Source organism: Scyliorhinus torazame, chromosome 5, assembly GCF_047496885.1.
Source record: "Scyliorhinus torazame isolate Kashiwa2021f chromosome 5, sScyTor2.1, whole genome shotgun sequence".
NCBI classification, from domain to species: Eukaryota; Metazoa; Chordata; class Chondrichthyes; order Carcharhiniformes; family Scyliorhinidae; genus Scyliorhinus; species Scyliorhinus torazame.
Genome location: NC_092711.1, coordinates 256453890 through 256473875, shown reverse-complemented (window position 1 = coordinate 256473875; position 19986 = coordinate 256453890). Strand labels below are relative to the sequence as shown.

Sequence of the window (19986 nt, the reverse complement as noted above, 5' to 3'; positions counted from 1 at the left end):
TTTCCTATCTGCGTATCTGTCTAATGTTCATGGGAATGGCTTAGAAAAGGTCAGCCTGGGCAGGGGTGGGGTTATCGGGGGATGTTGCTGGGGGAAGGGATCTGAAGTAGGTAATGGAAAGGAGGTTGGGGGTGGAGGCAGCCAAGAGGCGAGCCAGGAATGGCACGGTGCATGGGCCGGGGGCAGGCCCAAGAAAGTTTATGGCCCCCCAACCAGGCTGATCACCTGGAATGTCAGGAGATTAAATAGGCCAGTTAAAAGGGCACGTGTGTTCACGCATTTGCAGGCTCTAAAGGCGGATGTAATTATGTTGCAGGAGACTCATCTGAAAGTGTCTGACCAGACTAGGCTAAGGAAGGGCTGGATCAGCCAGGTCTTCCACTCGGACTTGGATTCTAAGTCCAGGGGGGTAACAATTATGATCAATAAGTGGGTTCAATTTGAGGCGGAGGGCGTAGTTGTAGACGGCAGGGGCAGATTCCTTATGGTAAGGGGCAAGCTGGAGGGGAGAAGAGTGGTGCTGGTGAACATGTATGCGAACTGGGACGACTTTGACTTTATCAAAAGAGTGCTGGGGAAGATCCCGGACCTAGACTCGCGTAATGGGGGGTGACTTTAATACGGTCCTTGACCCGGGGCTGGACCGGTCATGTCCCAGAACGGGCAGACTCCCAGCAATGGCAAGGGAGCTGAAAGGATTCATGGAGCAAATGGGGGCTGTGGACCCATGGAGAGCCAGACAGCCGACGGGAAGGGGCTACTCGTTTTATTCACTTGTTCATAAAGTATATTCTAGGATTGATTTTTTAATCTTGAAAATCATCATGAGCTTTGTCTGGGCGGGAAAATCCCCCCCGCGGGTGAAGAAGGCGATGCTTGAAAGGAGAGGGGGGACTGGCATTGCCGAGTCTGATCAACTACTACTGGGCGGCTAACATAGCCATGATAAGGAAGTGGATGGTGGGTACGGGGTCTATCTGGGAGTGAGTGGAGGCAGCTTCGTGCAGGGGCACCAGTTTGGCAGCCCTGGTCACGGCTCCCCTACTGCTGTCGCCGGCCAGGTACTCCACCAGCCTGGTAGTGGGGGCGGCCCTGCGGATATGGGGCCAGTGGAGGAGGCAGGTGGGTGGGGTGGGTGCGTCTGTTTGGGCTCCAGTGTGTGATAACCATCGATTCGCCCCCGGGAACATGGATGGAGGGTTTTGAACATGGCAGCGGGCGGGGCTGGGGAGGGTGGGCGATATGTTCCTGGAGGGGAGCTTTGCGAGTTTGAGGGGCTTGGAGGAGAAATTTGGGCTGGTAAGGGGAAATGACTTTAGGTACTTACAGATGCGAGACTTTGTACGCAGACAGGTTCCATCCTTCCCACGCCTCCCGCCAATAGGGATACAGGACAGAATAGTCTCTAGAGGAGAAGGGGGAGACGGTAGAGTCTCGGATATCTACAAGGTGCTCATGAAGGGGAAAGAGTCCCAGACGGAGGAACTGAAACTCAAATGGGAGGAGGAGCTCAGCGGGGAGATGGAGGACGGGCTGTGGGCGGAAGCTCTGAGTAGGGTAAATTCAACCGAAACATGTGCCAGGCTCGGCCTGATTCAATTTAAGGTCGTTCACCGGGCCCACATGATGGTAGCTCGGATGAGCAAATTCTTTGGGGTAGAGGACAAGTGCGCTAGATGCGCGGGAGGACGAGCGAACCATGTTCACATGTTTTGGGCATGTCCTACGCTTAGGGGTACTGGGAGGGATTTGCAGGGGTCATGTCCCGGGTGCTGAAAACAAGGGTGGTGATGAGTCCAGAGGTGGCAATTTTCGCGGTTTCGGAAGACCCGGGAGTCCAGGGGGAGAAAGAGGCTGATTTTCTGGCCTTTGCTTCCCTAATAGCCCGGCGGCAGACACTGCTGGCATGGAGGGACTCAAAACCCCCGAAGACCGAACTATGGCTTTCGGGCATGTCAAGTTTTCTGGGTATGGAAAAAATTAAGTTCGCCTTGAGGGGATCTGTACTGGGGTTCGCCCGAAGGTGGCAACCATTCATCGACTTCTTCGCGGGAGAGTGAACGTCAGCGGGGGGGGGGGAGGGGGGGGATTAGGGTAGAGTAGGAGGGATAAAGAGGCGGGTAGTGTCTAGGGGAGAGGAGCGGGCATGTGCAGTATGGTTTGATTGAAGTAGTGGTTTTATATTGATCGTTTTATATTGATGTTTGCACATTTCTGTTAGTGGTAACTTTACAATGGTAAAAAAATACCTCAATAAAATTGTTTGTTTAAAAAAAAAAGAAAAGGTCAGCCTGACTTTCCAGGTCAAGGGGGAAGATCGAAGCTTTCTGTTATGATGGCTGAATCCTGGGCTGTGAGGATTCTCTGCTCCTCCAAGTACGTCCTCAGAATGGAGTGTAAGCAGTTTTTAAATTTCTGAAACAATATCAACTCCCTCAATCTCTCAGAGGCATGTGGGATCTTTAGGGACCTTACCCATTTATCACACACAATTTGCTTCAGCCATCCGAACTCTAGGTAGGTTTTGTGTGGGTTTCTTGTGAGTGTTCCAGAATTATTGGCGATATGCCTCCAGACCTAATTCGTAGGCACTTAGGGTGGCAGCCTTGGTCTGTTCATAATTCATAGTCACATCAGGAGTCAGCATGAAGTTAGAACTCTTGAGATCTCTCTGACAGATGCCCTAGATTTTAAAAGGTGCAGATATCTGATGGCCATTTCAGCTGTTCAGCTGCTTTCTCAAAAGTGGCAAAATATTAATCTGGCATACTTGAGGGCCTTGGAATAGTTCTGAGTTAGGAAGATAGGGGGTGCTATCTGGTAGAGAGAGATTTCCACTTGCAGCTTCGGGCTATCTGGTTCTCCAATTGTGTTGCTGGTTCCATTTCCAATTTTCGGACCTGGAATTCTTCTCTTTCCCTTTCTCTCTCCTGTTCCCTCTCCTGAAATTGTAGCTGCAATTTGAGGTTTTCCAGCTCAAATTTGGCTGGGGAGGGGATTCAAAGTCATGGTTGAGCTCTGTATCTATCTGTTCTATCGGATATCTGAGATCCAAATGTTCTACCAACAACTGGTCAGTTCACTTCTCTTCACTTTACTGGGTAACTTTAATTGTACCTTCAGTTGCTCTGTGATAAGGGATGTAAATGTTTCACCGTTCAGCTCGCCTTGCTTGACTCACATTTGGGCACAAAAAGTTGCCATTTCCTAATTGGCTCTTTTATATCAGATTTGGCTTGTGTCTTTCTGGAGTCTGGGCAAATTCAAATGGGCGACCCCAATTTGAGATTCCAATTCCTTTATTGACAGATACGGGGTTAATTCAAACAGCAGTAATTTCTCCTCTCACCATCTGTCTATAAGCAGGTTGTTTGGATTTGTTCCTATAATCTTTATAAGCGGTGGCATATTTCCCAACCTTCCATTTTGGTGAAATACAATTTTCTATTAATAATCCCACAGCAAATTTGAGATGGGGTAAACTCAAAAGGGTTTGTTTATTTGTACACATTCAAAACGCAAAAAGGGTTTGCAACATCACCTTTGTATTCAGATAGTAAAGAAAGGGATAGAGAAAAGAATCATTTACAGTACAGAGATCACAGAGCAAATAAACATTTGTTCATGTGTGTTCCACAGTCCAGAATCAAAGTCCAATGAGGTATCCCATCATGGAGGTCAGTAGGCTGAAAACCGATGTTGCAGAATTCACTTTTCCGGTGGTGTAGATTTCAGATGATGAGATAAGCATGCAGAGATGAATCAGTCTTGTGGGCACCAATATGGAACTTCAGGCAGAAGCAGGGTAAATGGGGCCAGGTGATCAAACTAGGCCAGAGCTCCTTTGGTGTGACCCTTTGGTCAGATGGTAAACAGACTGAACTATGCAGTTCAGCAAGGCAATATTACTTATTCCACAGCCAGAGGCTCATGTCCCATGACTCCCTCCTTTCCACCGTATTTGACAACGAATGTGTCTCTAACATCTGGATTCCAAAGTGTCTTAACCATTAGGAATTGAAAGGAAGGTTGCAGGGCCTTTGTCTTAGCAGGCAATCTATCTCCTTCTGGCAAGGCTGGATTATTAAATGCAGATGGCCTTTGTATAGCTCTCTTTGAAGTTGGGCTGTCCAATTCACAGGGGGTCACTGTTGGCTCCTCAGAGATAATGAGGTGCGAGTTTTTGTAAAACTGCCAAATGGCTCCTGTTGTTCAGCGGCCACAGACAAAATTTCAACCATTTTAAAGGTCTTTGCTCCGTTTCAAAATTTTCAGAAATAGTGATGAGCATGTATGTGTGTATATATGTGTATATATATATATATGCAATGTGAGGATTTACTACCTCACAAATTACTATCATTGCTTCACTGAACACCCTCAAGTTTTATTACCAAGGATAATAAATTTGTTACTGATATCGTCAGTGAGTTAATTGCAAAGAGATTCATAGACTAGGGGGGGGGATTCTCCAATTTGGAGGCCAAGTGTTCGCGCCGTCGTGAATGCCGTCGCGTTTCACAACGGCGCGAACAGGGCCCGGGCACGACCTATTCTGGCCGCTCCAGCGTCCGCCGCACCAACCCGCGCATGGATGTCTAGTGTTGCAGCAGAAGACCAAGAACACTCAGAAATTACTGAAAGCTAGGCAGCATGGTGGCACAGTGGTTAGCACTGCTGCCTCACACGCTGAGGGTCCCAGGTTCGATCCCGGCTGTCCGGGTGGAGTTTGCATATTCTCCCCGTTTTTGCGTGGGTTTCGCCCCCACAACCCAAAGATGTGCAGGTTAGGTGAATTGGCCACGCTAAATTGCCCCTTATTTGGAAAAAAAATAATTGGGTACACAAAATTTATTTAAAAAAAGAAAAAGATAAGAAATTACTGAAAGATCTTGATGCAAAAATGACTAATTTCCAGTGATTCCCCATCAGATAGGAGCAACATGGAGGAAACGCCCATGAGTTTTGAAATTCTCAGCAACTGAACTGTGGAGTAGAAAGGTTTGAAAACAGTCCTTGTGAAAACCACAGGATAGGAGAAGACCAGATTCACGATGATACTAAACTGCCTGGCCAATGGAAAGCCTACGATAGTTTTCAAACATAAAACCATACCAAAAATCAGGTTCCCTGCGGGAGTTATGCATGTCCAGGATAACGATTGGATAAATTAGGATGGAATGATGTTATGGATCATGTACGGAATAGGCGTCCCAGTGCAACACTAGACATCCAAAAAGTGGCTACACCAACTAGCCATTGCTTTGAAATGTTGGCTAGTGTCAGGGTTTGATTTGATTCACTTGAGTGCTTATAGACGCATTATGAAGAATGCAGCTTATTAGTGTGGGAAATGTTCACTTCCCATAAAACCGATGCGATCAAGAGGCTTCTACCAGAAATAGCACCCATGTTTCAGTTACACCAGGAAGCCTAACATCTGCAGTTCAACCTTTGAATGTGTGCCTCAACAAGTCATTCAAGGATCATGTTCACGCTGAATGGAATAGGAGATGGTTGACAGTGAGAAAACCTTCACAAAGAATGGGAATATGTGCATTGCTCTGCTTAATGGTTTGTGTGGTTTCAGCATCCTATTGTGGCATGCTATTAGCTCACAGACTTCAGATTTAATTGGGTATTCTGCATTTTTTGAATAATCGATAGAGAGGAAGATGATTTGTTATGGAGGGATGATTTTGAAACTGCTAGCACTAGATCTGATCCAGAGTGGGATTGTTATGATGATACCATAGCCAAACTGACTCAGAAAGAATTGAATTAACTCTTTCATGAATGCCGAAGGCAATGAATCTGACATATTTCAAAACACTTTCTTTGTGATTAAAGGTATCTTTAATTTATTGAATAAACCGTGTTGCATTAATTTAATATGACTTAACTTGCCCCCAATCTCTCTCTCATACACACACACTCATGACAAACAAACACGGGGAAGAGAGGGTTGAAAATAATAAATAAAAGGATAAAAGAGTTTTTGTTTCAGATGGTTGTCTTTAAGCACACCTTCCTTCAAATTAGGCTTTCAAGTTGAGGTTTCTGTTTCCAGTCCGTAATGGTTTTCACTATAGATTCATTCATCAGGTTCTCTGTAGGTTCCGAAATACAGCAGCTCACAATATTTCTGGAGAGAGAGAAATAAGAGAGGGAGAGCAGGCATTCCCAGCTCCTCCTTCTTTGAGCGTCCAGGACCCAACTCTGCTTTCCTTAGGTCTCTGGATTCCACTCGGGTAGGACCCAATCATCACCTGTTACCAGGAAGAATATAACCTTTTGGCCAATTGATTGGCCACCAGTCAGCCAATCAAACTGTGTCCCACCCCATCTCTTGGGTGCCACAAAGTCTGACTTCTATACTATGTTGCAACTTTTTGAATTCCTCATTCTCTCTGCTGTTTGACTTAAAGACGTGTCCATTAAGCATCAGAGATCGAAATGGCATAAAATAAAGAAAGGGGAAATAAGGGAATCAACAGGAAAAATCCTTACATTCTGTAGGGGTTCATGGACGTAGATCATTAAAATGTCAGAGGCAGGTACCAAAAATAATCAAATAGATTAATGGAATGCTGACCTTTATATCTAGAGGGCTAGAATACAAGGGGTCAGAAGTCATGTAATAGCTGAACAAAGCCCTGGTTAGACTGCAGTTTAGGGCACCACACCACAGGAAAGGTACTTAGAACTTTGAAGGGTGTGAAGTGTAGATTTACCAGATCAATACCCGGACTCCCAAGAGCTAAATTACGCGGAAGGATTTCTGAAATTAGGGTTATGTTCCCTCGAATTTTGAAAATTGTGAAGTGATTAACCTCCGAGGCCCCTGGGGATTCTGCAGAAGGAATAGAGAAACAATAAGAAAATTATGTCAGAGGACCGGGAGGTCGCAAATGAGGTTACCAAAATTGCAGAGAATACTCCAACTGAGGTCGAACAGAACATCACCTCCTTATTTTTATATTGTACAAAACCAGTGATTAGGCTTTATTTATTTGTCTTTTCATGACCAGTGTATCTCCATACCGCATGCCCCCCTTCTCTACTTAAATCAAATTGTATAATAAGGAAGTATAAAATAAAAGGCATTCTTAACATCAAAATAAATATTTCCAATTGCCGACTTGTTTCTGTTGCTTTTAATCTTGCCCTTTTTATTTCAATATGGCTTATCCAATCAAATATACTTGTCTTCCAAAATTCTTTGAAGCCTGCAAAGTCAAATTAATGTATGGGAGAAGGTAAAAGGATTTAGGGCGCAATTTAACCAAAACGTTTCGAAGTGTGGTAGCAAGCGGGAACTGCCGCGAGCTTCCCGACACTCGGACCAGCGAGGCCATCACTCCTTATAAAACGTTAATTGGTCCACTTAAGTAGGCCCAAATGATGGTCCCGCCAGCTGATTCGTCAGGACCGCACTCCACAGCCCCCTGCTAACAATGGAGAGCAGCACTTTAACCATTCCTGCACAGCCAACCCCACACACCTCACAGCCATGTCTCATGATTCGTGGATGCCGACATGGGTAGATTATTGAAGGTGGTCGAGGCCAGACAGGACACCCTGTTCCCCGTGGGTCTCTGAGAGTCCGCCACCGGGCAGCCAATGCCGCCAGGGAGGAAGTGTCAGCGGCTGACAGCTCGAGGAACACCTTGGGCCGCAGCCTTCTCCGTTGTCTGGCCACCTGGCCTGCCAGTAGCACCATGAGGGCAGCTTTCATGAGGTCCAAGATATTGTCCATATCATTTAGTATCTGTAAAATATTGGAGAGGGTGTGAGACTGAAAACCAGTGTTGTCTTCCACCCCAGGACCTTCCAGTCCCCCCCCCATTACACCCCACCTCATCACATCCCTTGCCATCCGACACGCCCTGCTTACACACACCCTGGCCACAGCAGTGGGCCTTGGTCACTGGATCCCAGACATTCGTACGTAACTTTATCTGGACCGGGCGCTGGTCCCGTCCGATGCATGCACCCACCCACCCACAAAAATGACCCTGGTGCTGGAGCCAAGCCCCTGGATGTTCGGATGTTAGCTACTGCATCCCTGGTGTTGCCTCCCGCAATGTTCAGGTACAGTGTCCAGGCATCAGGGTCTGAATGGGATGCTAAGCAATAACTCCCACATGCTACATGGCGCACCTACCCACGGGGATCCACTTAGGAGCTGTGAAGTGCTCACTTAACTACGATTGCCAATTCCGTATTAACAATAGCCTTCAGCCACGTGGCCAGAGGCCTCTCTGGTCAGTGGGAGTTATGGGTGGTTGGTGGGGCAGGCAGGCTGCGGGTGCTGAGACCATGGGCGATCATCTCCCCTCCCACCCCCGCAACCACCTCACCCGGACCAAGGCTGGGCCCCTGGTAGCCCCCCACCCTCCTTTGAGCACCGGGTCAGCGGCCCCAGTGCCCCGGCCTCTTTGCCTGTGAGTGAAGATGCCTACTCTCCTCCTCGGATCCATTGAGCAGCCATTCCATCAGCTTCACATTTTTAAAAAGGTATACTAATCGGTTCCCACTTGCTGGGAGGCTTGGATCATTGCCGCTCCTATTAATTGTATGGATATTGGGCTTAAGTGTTGATTATTGGTTTCTCGCCACTACAACGGCATCCAGATATTTATTGCCAATGGGAGTAGACTAGTTAGATCACAAACGGATCGGTGCCGGCGCGGTTCTCGATTTTGGTGCCTCCCGTGATTTAACAGCCTCGTTGCGTTCTCGCTTAAGCGCAATTAGCGGCCATTAAATCACGCCAATAGCTAAAGTTTTCAACAACCCCTTGATGACTATTTAAGTAATCATGCACACATTCTTTTGTCTAGGTGCCATTGCTGGTTTGATCGATATGGCTTCTCACTGGATGACAGATCTGAAGGAAGGAGTCTGTTTGGTGGGCTTCTGGTACAACCATGAACATTGTTGCTGGACATCCGATGAAACCACTTTTGAACAGCGAGATAAATGCCCACAATGGAAGTCTTGGTCGGAACTATTTCTCGACCAGTCAGAAGTAATTAGTTATCTTTTGTTTTCTTGATTTTTGGCTATCCTTGATCTTCTACATGCCCAAATGTTGCTTCGCTTACCCAATAAATTTGGACATGTTGTATTTGTTTTTGAAATCTCAAAAGTTTTCATTAAAATACCTTCCCTAACCAATGTCCATAGAATTCCTTCGAGGCCTTTTGAGAAATGTTTTGGTTTTGATGATATACCTCCTGCAGAGTGGTGGTTTTGGAGCCAACGTTCTGAAAGCTCAGCTGTAGTTTCTATACCCACAGGGAATGTTTATGATGTGGAAAATGAATAGAAACAGAGAAATTGGCATATATTCCCTGGGGTTCCACCAAATTGTCCCTGTGCTGATATTAAATATTTCTTAAGCTTACACTTCTGCAAATAGTGTAATGATTCTGAAGCATCGTTAGAAGAAGCTTGAGTCAGGGAACATTAAAACAGGGCATCCTCAGCATTGCTTTTGTCTGCTCTGGAGTGCTGTTTTGGTCTGCAGTAAGTAGAGTGCTTAAATTGGAGCTTGATGTGAAGGAGTTTTGAGTGTTAGATTATTTAAAGGTTAATTTCTATCTCAAATCTAGTCTTTTCTTTATTTTAAATAAAACATGCTATGAAGTGAGATTGGAGAGGTTGTGACTGTGTTCCTTGGAGAGAAGAAGGCTAAGAGGATTTTGATAGAGATGTTCAAAATCATGAGGTGGCTGTTTGGGGGGGGGGGGGGGGGGTTGGTGGTGGGCTCCTCGTTATGGGGTGGTCTGGTGTGGGGGTGGACTGAATCTGCATTTTGTGCTGGACTTGGGAGGCACCTACCTTTTAAAACCCCTTGTCCCACTGCTTCTGGGCCACTCTGGGAAATACTTGTACCAATCTACACCCACGTGAATCCTGGCCCAGAGGGCCGGAGAATCACAGAGGAGTGGAGAATCCGTTTCCCAGCCCGTTAATATGATGCAGATGGGTCATTTTGATCCATTTACATCCTTCCGCTGACACTGGGTGTGAACCTCTATGCTACCGCCAGCGGGGGATGGGAGCATCCTAAGGGTCCCGTTTTTCCCCCAACGCTGGATTCTCCACTGCATCAGGAACTATACTACCAACGGTGAGTGGTGGAGAATCCAGCCCATTATATATTTTCCCTCATGTTTTATGTCTAACCTAACTAAGGTTTGAATGTAAATCTTTAATGATTATTATTTAATGATGACCTATCTCCCTCACACGTGTGAAATATATTCTAATATTTATGTTGTGTTGACTGTTCTAGGGAGCTGGTGCGTACATATTGAATTATTTTATATACGTTAGCTGGGCCCTGGCGTTTGCTTTCTTGGCTGTGTCTTTGGTGCGAGTCTTTGCACCGTATGCCTGTGGATCTGGAATTCCAGAGGTAATCCTGAAAAGTTTACTTTTGGGGAAAATATGATTTCTTCCGCAACTGGAGCAAGGTTACAACTAATCAACGTATTTAGAATTATTCTGTAGTTTGTCGCCCCCTAGTGATTCCACACTTTTAACCAAAAGACAGTGATCTCAGGATTTAAATTAGCAACTGTTTCTTGTGTTAAGTTTTTGTTATTTTTTTTATTGATTTTACAAACAAATTTCAGGGAATTTTGGAAGTGTTTTTGACCTGACCTCGTATAATAACTGAAAATTGGGAAAAATTACTTTAGTACAAGAAGAGCATTCACAATAATGCTTACCCCAATAGCCTATGAAATTTATTCTCTTGACTCCCAGATGTCAGGCATCATTGACATAGCATGCAGCATCACCATGAAAATAAAACAAATTTCTGAAATGAGGCAACAAAACCTATCCTGGGTACACTAGCTGGCATGTGTCTGCCATCTCACCCTCTGAAACATCCTTTACTTTTGGCCTGCTTACAGCACACTTATGCCATATGCTGATCCCAACTCTGTGCCATTGTCTGAGCTGGTGGCTGCAAGTGTCAGATCAAATGATTGGTCCTCTTCATCAGTGCTGTGCAGTTGCATCCTCTCTCTCTCTTTGAGCTTTGAAAGTTGAGAAGGGCAATTAGACAGGAACACGTCTCATCCTCAAGATGTCAGATGCTCCAGGCCCCATTGCATCACGATGCAGTGAATCATCTCCATTGGCTTAGGGGATACAAGCAACCTTGTCCCCCACCGGCTCCTGCTCTACTCCCTTCAATTGTGTTCCATCTTGTTCTGCAAGAGAAAAACAGAATGTCAGTGTATAGATGATATGCCAGATATGCCTGCCATAGGGCAGCACGGTAGCATAGTGGTTAGCACAGTTGCTTCACAGCTGCAGGATCCCAGGTTCGATTCCCGGCTTGGGTAACTGTCTGTGTGGAGTCTGCACATTCTCCCCGTGTCTGCATGGGTTTCCTCCGGGAGGTCCGGTTTCCTCCCACAGTCCAAAGATGTGCAGGTTAGGTGGATTGGTTATGCTAAATTGCCCTTAGTGTTCAAAAAGGTTGGGTGGGGTACTGGGTTACGGGGAGGGTGGAGGTGTGGACTTGGTAGGGTGCTCTTTCCAAGGGCTGGTGCAGACCCGATGGGCCGAATGGCCTCATTCAGCGCTGTAAATTCTATGATTCTATAGCTGAGGGTCTAATTTGCCAACTTTGGGAAACATGCATATGCAAAAATGGTGCAGGTGCAGTTTCTCAGGTTGTAAACAAAAATCCTGCCACATGTATGAATATGAATCACACATATGCACAGTTAAAGAAAAGTTAATTTGCCAGTTAGTTAAACTGACCTGGCTTTGAAGGTAGAACCATATAGGCCAGTTATGGGAGTTAACCTCCATAGCAAGTTTAGGGTAAGTTTGGATGCAGCCAAACATAAAGTACATACTGCTTTTAGTTTGAGTACTGTCATGTTGTTTACAATTATTTTGTCATTTACTTTCAGATTAAAACCATATTAAGTGGTTTTATCATTAGGGGCTATCTAGGAAAGTGGACCCTCATCATTAAGACCGTCACTCTGGTTTTGGCTGTGTCTTCAGGCCTCAGCCTGGGAAAAGAAGGCCCTCTAGTACATGTGGCCTGCTGCTGCGGCAATATTGTTTGTCATCTGTGTGCAAAATACAGAAAGAATGAAGCCAAAAGGAGAGAGGTAAGTGGATATTGTTGTGTACTTTGCAATTATTGCGCCAATGTTGAAGCATTCCTCCTTGGCAGCTTAATGCAGAGCTGCTAATGATCTGGCAAAGACGGGAAACTTATGAAAAAATGGGTTGCAGGGGAAAGTAAAGTTCAAGGGAAGCTGTAGGGCTGAAGGAGATTTAAGTGAGAAGAACATTTTGAAAGGATTTAAATATGAAGATTAAAAATTTAAATTGGGGAATTGGGAGCTAATGCAATTCAACAATAACAGTAGTACTTGAGTAGGATGTGCTGCAGGGGTAGGATATGAACAACAGAGTTTTGAATCAGCTGATGAACTTTGAGGGTGGAGAATACAGGAAAGTCAGGTGAGTTTTTGAAAAGTAAATTCTAGAGATTATAAAGGCATGTTAACAGACTAGATGCAAGCTTATGTCCATACTTGTGGCATTTCCTGACTCAAATGCAGTAAAAGAGTGAAGACCAGCTGCCAATTTTGTGTTACTTTCATCAAAAATTGTGTTCGAAGGTATGGGCTGTAAATGCAATAACTCCTGATGATTAGTAATTATTAGTGTAATATTAGTTAGTGGGGGGGGGGGGTGGGCAGATGTGTTGGTGGCGCATTGGATGCGGGCGTGTTTCCGAATTTATATTGCAAATCTATCAAGCAAACAGTCGTTTCCCTGGACCTTCTGGCACATTAGGTGTTAACAGTTGTGCTGAATTTGGCCAGTTTAGCTATTCCATGTGGTTTTACCCCAGTATCGAACTGGAAAACATTGAGCAATAAAGTGGTATTTTTATCGAGGCCACGAGGAAAATTTGTGGGAATTTCTACCATGGGAGGGAAGGGGTGTGGTGTTGCTTATTTTGAAGTTAGGCTGGGAGGGAAAGAATTGAGGCACATTGTTATAATGGAGAAATTTATTTTGACATGGAATCTCTCTAGTGCAGAAGGAGACCATTTTGCCCATCAAGTCTGTACTGATCCTCAAAAAGACACCCTACCTAGGACCACACTCTTACCCCATCCCCATAACCCAGTAATCCCACCTAACCTTTGTATACTAAGGGGCAATTTATTATGACCAATCCACCTAACATGCACATCTTTGGACTGTGGGAAGAAACCGGTGCACCCAGAGGAAACCCAGACATGGGCAGAATGCGCTAACTCCACACAGGCAGTCACCTACGGCCGGAATTGAACCCGGGCCCCTGGCGCTGTGACGCAGCAGTACTAACCACTGTGCTACCGAGCCGCCCACAAGGGATTTTGGTCAAAGGGATTTTATTGCTTTTGCTGTACTAGGCCAAGAGATACATGTTGCTGCTTCTTGTTGAAAAAAATAGACAGTCAATTTGCCAGTATTGATAGGACTCACTGTAATGAGCACAAATGTACTCCAAAATATTCCAAGACACAGAAGTAGCACAAAGAAGTTCAGCAAGAGAGGTAAGGATTGGAAGGGAGCATACTAACAATGGAGTAAGTGCTACGTAACACCATTGCCCCATTTTGTGGAAGAGTTATGAATGTGGCTCACAGTGCAAAAATGAACATGTAAAAAGAATGATAATTGAGCTCCACGGGAACGAAAAATGTATGTCGGATTGAAATTGGCAAAAATTTAAATAATCCTTATTCTTGAGAACAGCAGAGGGACAATGATTGAGAAATTAGACCAGATTTTAGCCAGATGTGGGGTGTAGGAATTTATATTACACAATACAGCTACCATCTCCATAAGAACAAGGCACTGGGATAATTTGTGTCTGCATTGCAGTTAACTGATCTGTTCTTCAAAGCTTTTCATTTCTTACTATTTCCCTGAGGGCCCCTTTGAACCTCACTTTAAACAAATTTTTCAATGTCTGTAGCTAGTCTAAGAAAAATACCACTCGGAACTGGGTCAATTTGAGAAATGTGGATGGAAGTGCTGACTTGTTGCTCGATATTCCATTCAATTGCATGGAATACAATGAAGGTGAAACCTCATCAATGTGTGAATGGGAGGAAGGGAAATATCTTCACCTCTGAAATGCTCAGATGATAGCACAAAGCTGTATAATCTTCTTCAGTTTGAAAAACAGCTACTCTACTTTCTGCCTCGCAACCAATATCATATCCATGCTGCCAATGCCCCCTTAAACTTTTGAGCTTTAATTTTACTAGCAGATCTATTATATTGTACTTTATGGAACTTCTTTTGGAAGTTAGTTTACACAACAAAGGAATAACAAGGTTCTAAACACAAGAGTTTAGAACCACATGATTGATACTTGATCTTTCGTCATTGCAGCCAGATTTAACCAAGATATAATGCACATTTGGAAACTTTGGTATAGGTTTCATGCCCATTCTTACGGAATGTGGATGTATGAAAATAAATGCATAACTTGAACGTTTAACCCTTTTGTATGTGGAGTCTCTCTCATCCACCTCAATTACAATTACAGAATTTAGCTGTGCCTCAGAACATTGACCATAAAGCACCGCATAAGCCTTCATTAGGTGCGTTTCGATCCTATGGCCCATGCACTTTTTTAAAAATGTATCCAATTAAGGGGCAATTTAGCGTGCCCAATCCACCTACTCTGTACATCTTTGGGTTGTGGGAGTGAGACACAAGCAGACCCAGGGACAATGTGAAAGCTCCACACGGACGGTGTCCCGGGGCCGGGACTGAACCCGTGTCCTTGGCGACGTGAGGCAGCAGTGCTCACAACTGCACCTCTGTGCCGTACTCCCGGCACACGCACGTATGAGGTGTATGTGTTCCATCTCTGTCAAACTCTACATTGTGTCATGTGAGAGTACCTTTAAGACATGGATGTTTAAGCAATGTACCTTTATGAAAACAGTGATGTCAGAGAGTGGGTGGAGCTGAGGTCAGGTCAGCCATTTTGCAGTTTAGTTTTGCAGGGTTTGTTTGAAAAGCAGCTTGTGTGTGTCTGTGTTTGCACTGAGCTGGATCTCTGCCATAAAAGACCATCTCTGGATCATTTGGGTGATTTAAACTTATAATAGTGAAGCCTTTAACCTGATGTGATTTTGTTTAAAGGTGTTAAGTCTCTTGGAAGTTTGAAGGAACATTTTAAGGAATTATTTACTGTTGCAATATTTTCTGAGTTATCTTTGAAGTAAGGGGTGTTAAAAGATCCAATGTTTATTTAAGATGTTAAGTTGAGTTCATGGAATAAACAGTGTTTCGTGTTTAAAAACCCACGTGTCCATAATTGTAATCCCACACCTAGGGAAAAAGCCGTGTGCTAGGAAAAGCAACAAATCCATTAAAGGGAGAGGTTGGTTGAACTCCATGATACATTTTGGGGTTCTGAAAACGCCTCGCCCATAACAATTGTGTAATCTTCATTAACTTTGTTTTCTAGGTACTATCCGCAGCTGCAGCAGCTGGTGTCTCCGTAGCTTTTGGTGCCCCCATTGGAGGGGTTTTATTTAGTCTCGAAGAGGTAAGAGATTTCGTCATAATTTAATTTAAAAAATTAGACCATGTGTAATATCTAAATATACTCGACACGGAGTCAGGTGTAGGTGAATCAAAGAGCCATTTGTTCAATAAAAGTATGCATAGCACCCTCAGATTGTTCTTAAGAGGCTACTCAAAGTTACATAGTTTCTTCCATATATTTATACCATCCTCGCGATGCTTCGTCATTGGTTCACTGTTCTTATCTCACACATCTAGCTCTGTACGTCCGCAATTTCAAAGGAAGTCACAGAATGACCTGATCTTTTAAAACATACAACGCTAGCGGTTTATTCAAAAACAGAACTTGCCTTGTCAAGCCTGACGGTTTTGTTCAATCATCCACTTATCTTAGCCTGACCCTGAGGTCACATTACTTACTACACCTACTCTTGCAATCCTTTTTACTTACTGCAAGCACTTTTAAATCTTATGCCAGCAATTTGGTCAAGCCTGAATATCCCATTGTACCACATCAGATCACAAGAACCTTTTAATAGCAAAGAGAACCTGCAGAAACTGGGTAGCAGTACAAGTTTGTGCTTGGATCTTGGGCAGAATTCAATAAGGTTACCTTTGAATGTTGTACTGAGAATTGCTGAGAGCATTGGAGAAAAGCTTGGATTCTAGAGCATGTAATTTGTCCAGCCAATCTGTAATCATTTTAGCACCTGTTTTTTCTGTAAATCTGTGTCTGGTTTTAATCCAATCCATGGATTTCCATTTTTATTTTTGCCAATCTATTTATGTTTAATGACTTTTTAATGTTTATATAAAGTAAACTTTTTTTTGGGGGGGGAGTATTGAATGCAACCTGCCAAAGATAATCGTTAAATCAATTCAATATGGATCTTTGGGAATTCAATCCTTGTTTCAGCATCAATCTTTCATGATTGCACAGGGCCCCGTGAATGTTCCAACAGTGAAACAGATTTGTTGAAAGCTGTAGGAAACAATAGTCAAAGACATTGGCCGGACTTTTCCAGCCCTTCATGCCAGGATCGTTCACTGTCGATGTGAACGGAGGTTTTGATGGATAGCCAGCCTCGTCCAGAGAGAACACACGGGGGGGGAGGGGGGTGGAAAATTCCAGCCATTGACTATTGCATCACCAGTCCTTTTAGAATTATGGGCATACCACCTTTAGAACAGAGCTGTTAGCTGAGTGTCTACTGATTGTAGTGTTAATGGATGTTCTGTAGTCTCCCAACTAATTGTCTATTGGTCTGGGATAAATATGTTTCAGTTTGAAAATTTTAACAGTGATTATCTTCAGGAGAATGGATAAATGGGCCAATCTATGTACTAACTTGACATCAGTAACAACCTTGTAAAGTAAGTGAGCTAACATCCACGCCATAGAGTCAGCAAAACCTTCCCTTTGGAAGAAGATTTTGGTGATTAGCCGATGGTCCACACTCTTGGCTTTAGCTATCTTTTTCTATTGTTGGCTTGGGAAAATAATTGCCTAATATCAAGGAAGGCCCTGGCAAGATTGGCACTGATATTTGTGTAATTTAACTTGGTATATTTGTTGCAAGATGCGCCAGTATGTTTCAAAAGACTAATTAACAGCCTTCTCTTTGACATTGTTTTATCTTTTATTTCTTCAGGTTAGCTATTACTTTCCTCTGAAGACTTTATGGAGGTCATTTTTTGCTGCATTGGTTGCAGCCTTCACACTCAGGTCTATTAATCCGTTTGGGAATAGCCGGCTTGTGCTATTCTATGTAGAATTCCACAGCCCCTGGCATTTGTTGGAATTGGTCCCTTTCATCCTTTTGGGAATCTTTGGAGGACTATGGGGAGCGTTTTTTATACGTGCCAACATTGCCTGGTGCAGAAGGCGCAAGACCACCAAATTAGGGAAGTACCCAGTTCTTGAGGTCCTTGTTGTGACAGCCATCACAGGTATTATTGCTTTTCCGAATGACTACACCAAGATGAGTACCAGTGGGCTCATTTCAGAGTTGTTCAATGACTGTGGACTTCTGGACTCATCACAACTCTGTGATTATATTAATGATGTCAACAGCACCAAAAATATTGATGACTTGCCAGATCGTGCAGCAGGGAAAGGTGTTTACATGGCAATGTGGCAGCTCGCTCTAGCACTACTGTTTAAAATTTTCATCACAATATTCACATTTGGTATGAAGGTAAGGAAGAATTTCAGGGTGACGTATATTTTATCTACATTTATGAAAAGTACTAAGCAAGTAATAGTGCCTGAATGGATTTTCTCACTATGTTTTGAATGTGCACAATGATATATCGCAGAACAAGAACAATACAACAATACATTTATATTGTAGCATTATTTCTGTGAGGGTTGGTGGTATTCAGTTGTTGGGTGCATCATGGCAAAAGCCAATTCTGACATCAATTGACATTTACACCTGTGCATTTGCACCATAGTAGTAATCAGAATCCAGGCAATTCCTTGCCCCTACCCCTCGCCAATTCTTTCCAATTTAGCACCACCACAGCTGAGATCAGCTCACCAAGAAGGTACTGCACATCAAAAATGGCATTTCTCAGATGAAACGTTTCTCAAGGCCACAACTGACTCCTCGGTTCAACGTCCAAGGTCACATGATACTATTTTAAATTCATTTATTCAGGTGTGTGCTTCACTGGTAAAACCAGCATTTGTTGCCCATCCCTAATTGTTCTTGAACTGACTCGCTTGCTAGGCCATTTCAGAGGTCAGTTAAGAGTCAACCACATTACTGTGGATTTGGAGTCACATGTAGGCGAGACCATCTAAGGATGACAGATTTTCTTGAATCAGATGGTATTTTACACCCATCAATGAGTTTCATGGTCGCCATTACTGAGACCTAGTTTTCAATTCCAGATTTTATTGATTGAGTTTAAATTCCACCAGTTGTCATGGCAGGATTTAAACTTATGTTCCAAGAGCATTAGCACGGGGCCCTTGATTATTAGCCCAGTGACATCATCACTGTCTTCCCTGAGAAGAGAACAGGTGTTATCCTGGTGTCCTTGTTGATATTTATTCCTCAACCGATGTAAGTTGGATTCTCTAGTCATTTATCTCATTGTTGGCTGTTGGATTTTTCTATGTGTCTTTTAAATATAGGCCCATCAGTTGTTTTCTCTCATTAACCTCCACTCTGTGCTGGCCTCCTTCCAGGCCAGTATTGTGCCCACCCTTTATTCAGGTCTCCACCAATGTTCGTCTTTTCTCTCTCACTTCTCCAACTAGTATGCCATCCTTTTTTCTTGTTCTCTCCAGCCTCCAGCTCTCAGCCACAAATGAAGTCAAGATGGATGCACTTAATTTTGTTGGAACAGTTAGATCATTTTAGGTAATTTTTATTATCAAATATGAAATCCGATTGCTCCAGAGCTTCATGATCTTTCTCCAACTAAGTTAAGTGTATCCATTTAGAGTACTCATAAATATGTATGTGCAATGTAAACTAACTATCTTAGAAATCAAGTTGTTCCAATGGAGCAGGAGGCAAAGGTTTGAAATGATAAAGCAACAAATTGAGGTGGGTGTGGAAATGTACTTCATTGAACCTAATTGAGTGGAAAGTAGGATAATATAATGGAAATCCCAAGTTAGGCATAAGTGATTATCAAATTTTAAATAAACAAAAAAGATTGCTGCAAATTACGGTGATTGCTGATGCAACTGGAACATTCAACAAAAATAAGTGCAAATAGGAAGGTTATGTACACAAAGCTAAAACCTCTTTTGCAGTGGAAAGTACATCATGTTGCAACTGTTCCTTTCAGTACTTTTTTAAACAAATGTGTAATTTTGAAAGAATACAAACCGAAAATGGGAGCAAGAGTAGGCCATTCAGCCCTTCGAGCCTGCTCCACCATTTAACATGATCATGGTTGATTCTCTATTTCAACACCATACTCCAGCTCTCTCCCCATGCCACTTGACACCTTTAGAGTCTAGAAATCTATCTATTTTCTTCATAAATATATCCAGTGATTTGGCCTCCACAGCCTTCTGTGGTAGCGAATTCCACAGGTTCGCCACCATCTGAGTGAAGAAATTCCTCCTCTGTTCTGTTCCTGAGATATGACTCCTTAATCTAGATCCCCTCCCCATCCCCTCAACCGGAGGAAACAACATCACTGCATCCAGTCCAACCCTGTCAGAATTTTATATATTTCAGTGATGGAAATCCCTCTCATTCTTCTAAATTCCAATGAATACAGGCCCAGTCAACCCAATTTACCCTTGTATGACGATCCTGCCATCACAGGAAACAGTCTGGTGAAACTTCGCTGCACTCGCTCTATAGTAAATATATCCTTTCTTCGATAAGGAGATCAAAACTGCACACCATG

At 43.7% G+C, this 19986-nt stretch overlaps 1 protein-coding gene across 6 annotated transcripts in view; it reads left to right on the top strand.

Moving 5' to 3' along the window:
- clcn5b (chloride channel, voltage-sensitive 5b) overlaps positions 1–19986 on the top strand; it is a 149408-nt gene that overhangs the window by 121033 nt on the left and 8389 nt on the right. For all 6 annotated transcript variants that reach the window (XM_072505403.1, XM_072505404.1, XM_072505399.1 and 3 more), the window contains 5 exons: positions 8847–9034; positions 10307–10429; positions 11952–12158; positions 15545–15625; positions 17256–17801. In XM_072505403.1, the coding sequence (XP_072361504.1) occupies positions 8847–9034; positions 10307–10429; positions 11952–12158; positions 15545–15625; positions 17256–17801 (1145 nt within the window). The remainder of the gene's footprint in view (positions 1–8846; positions 9035–10306; positions 10430–11951; positions 12159–15544; positions 15626–17255; positions 17802–19986) is intronic.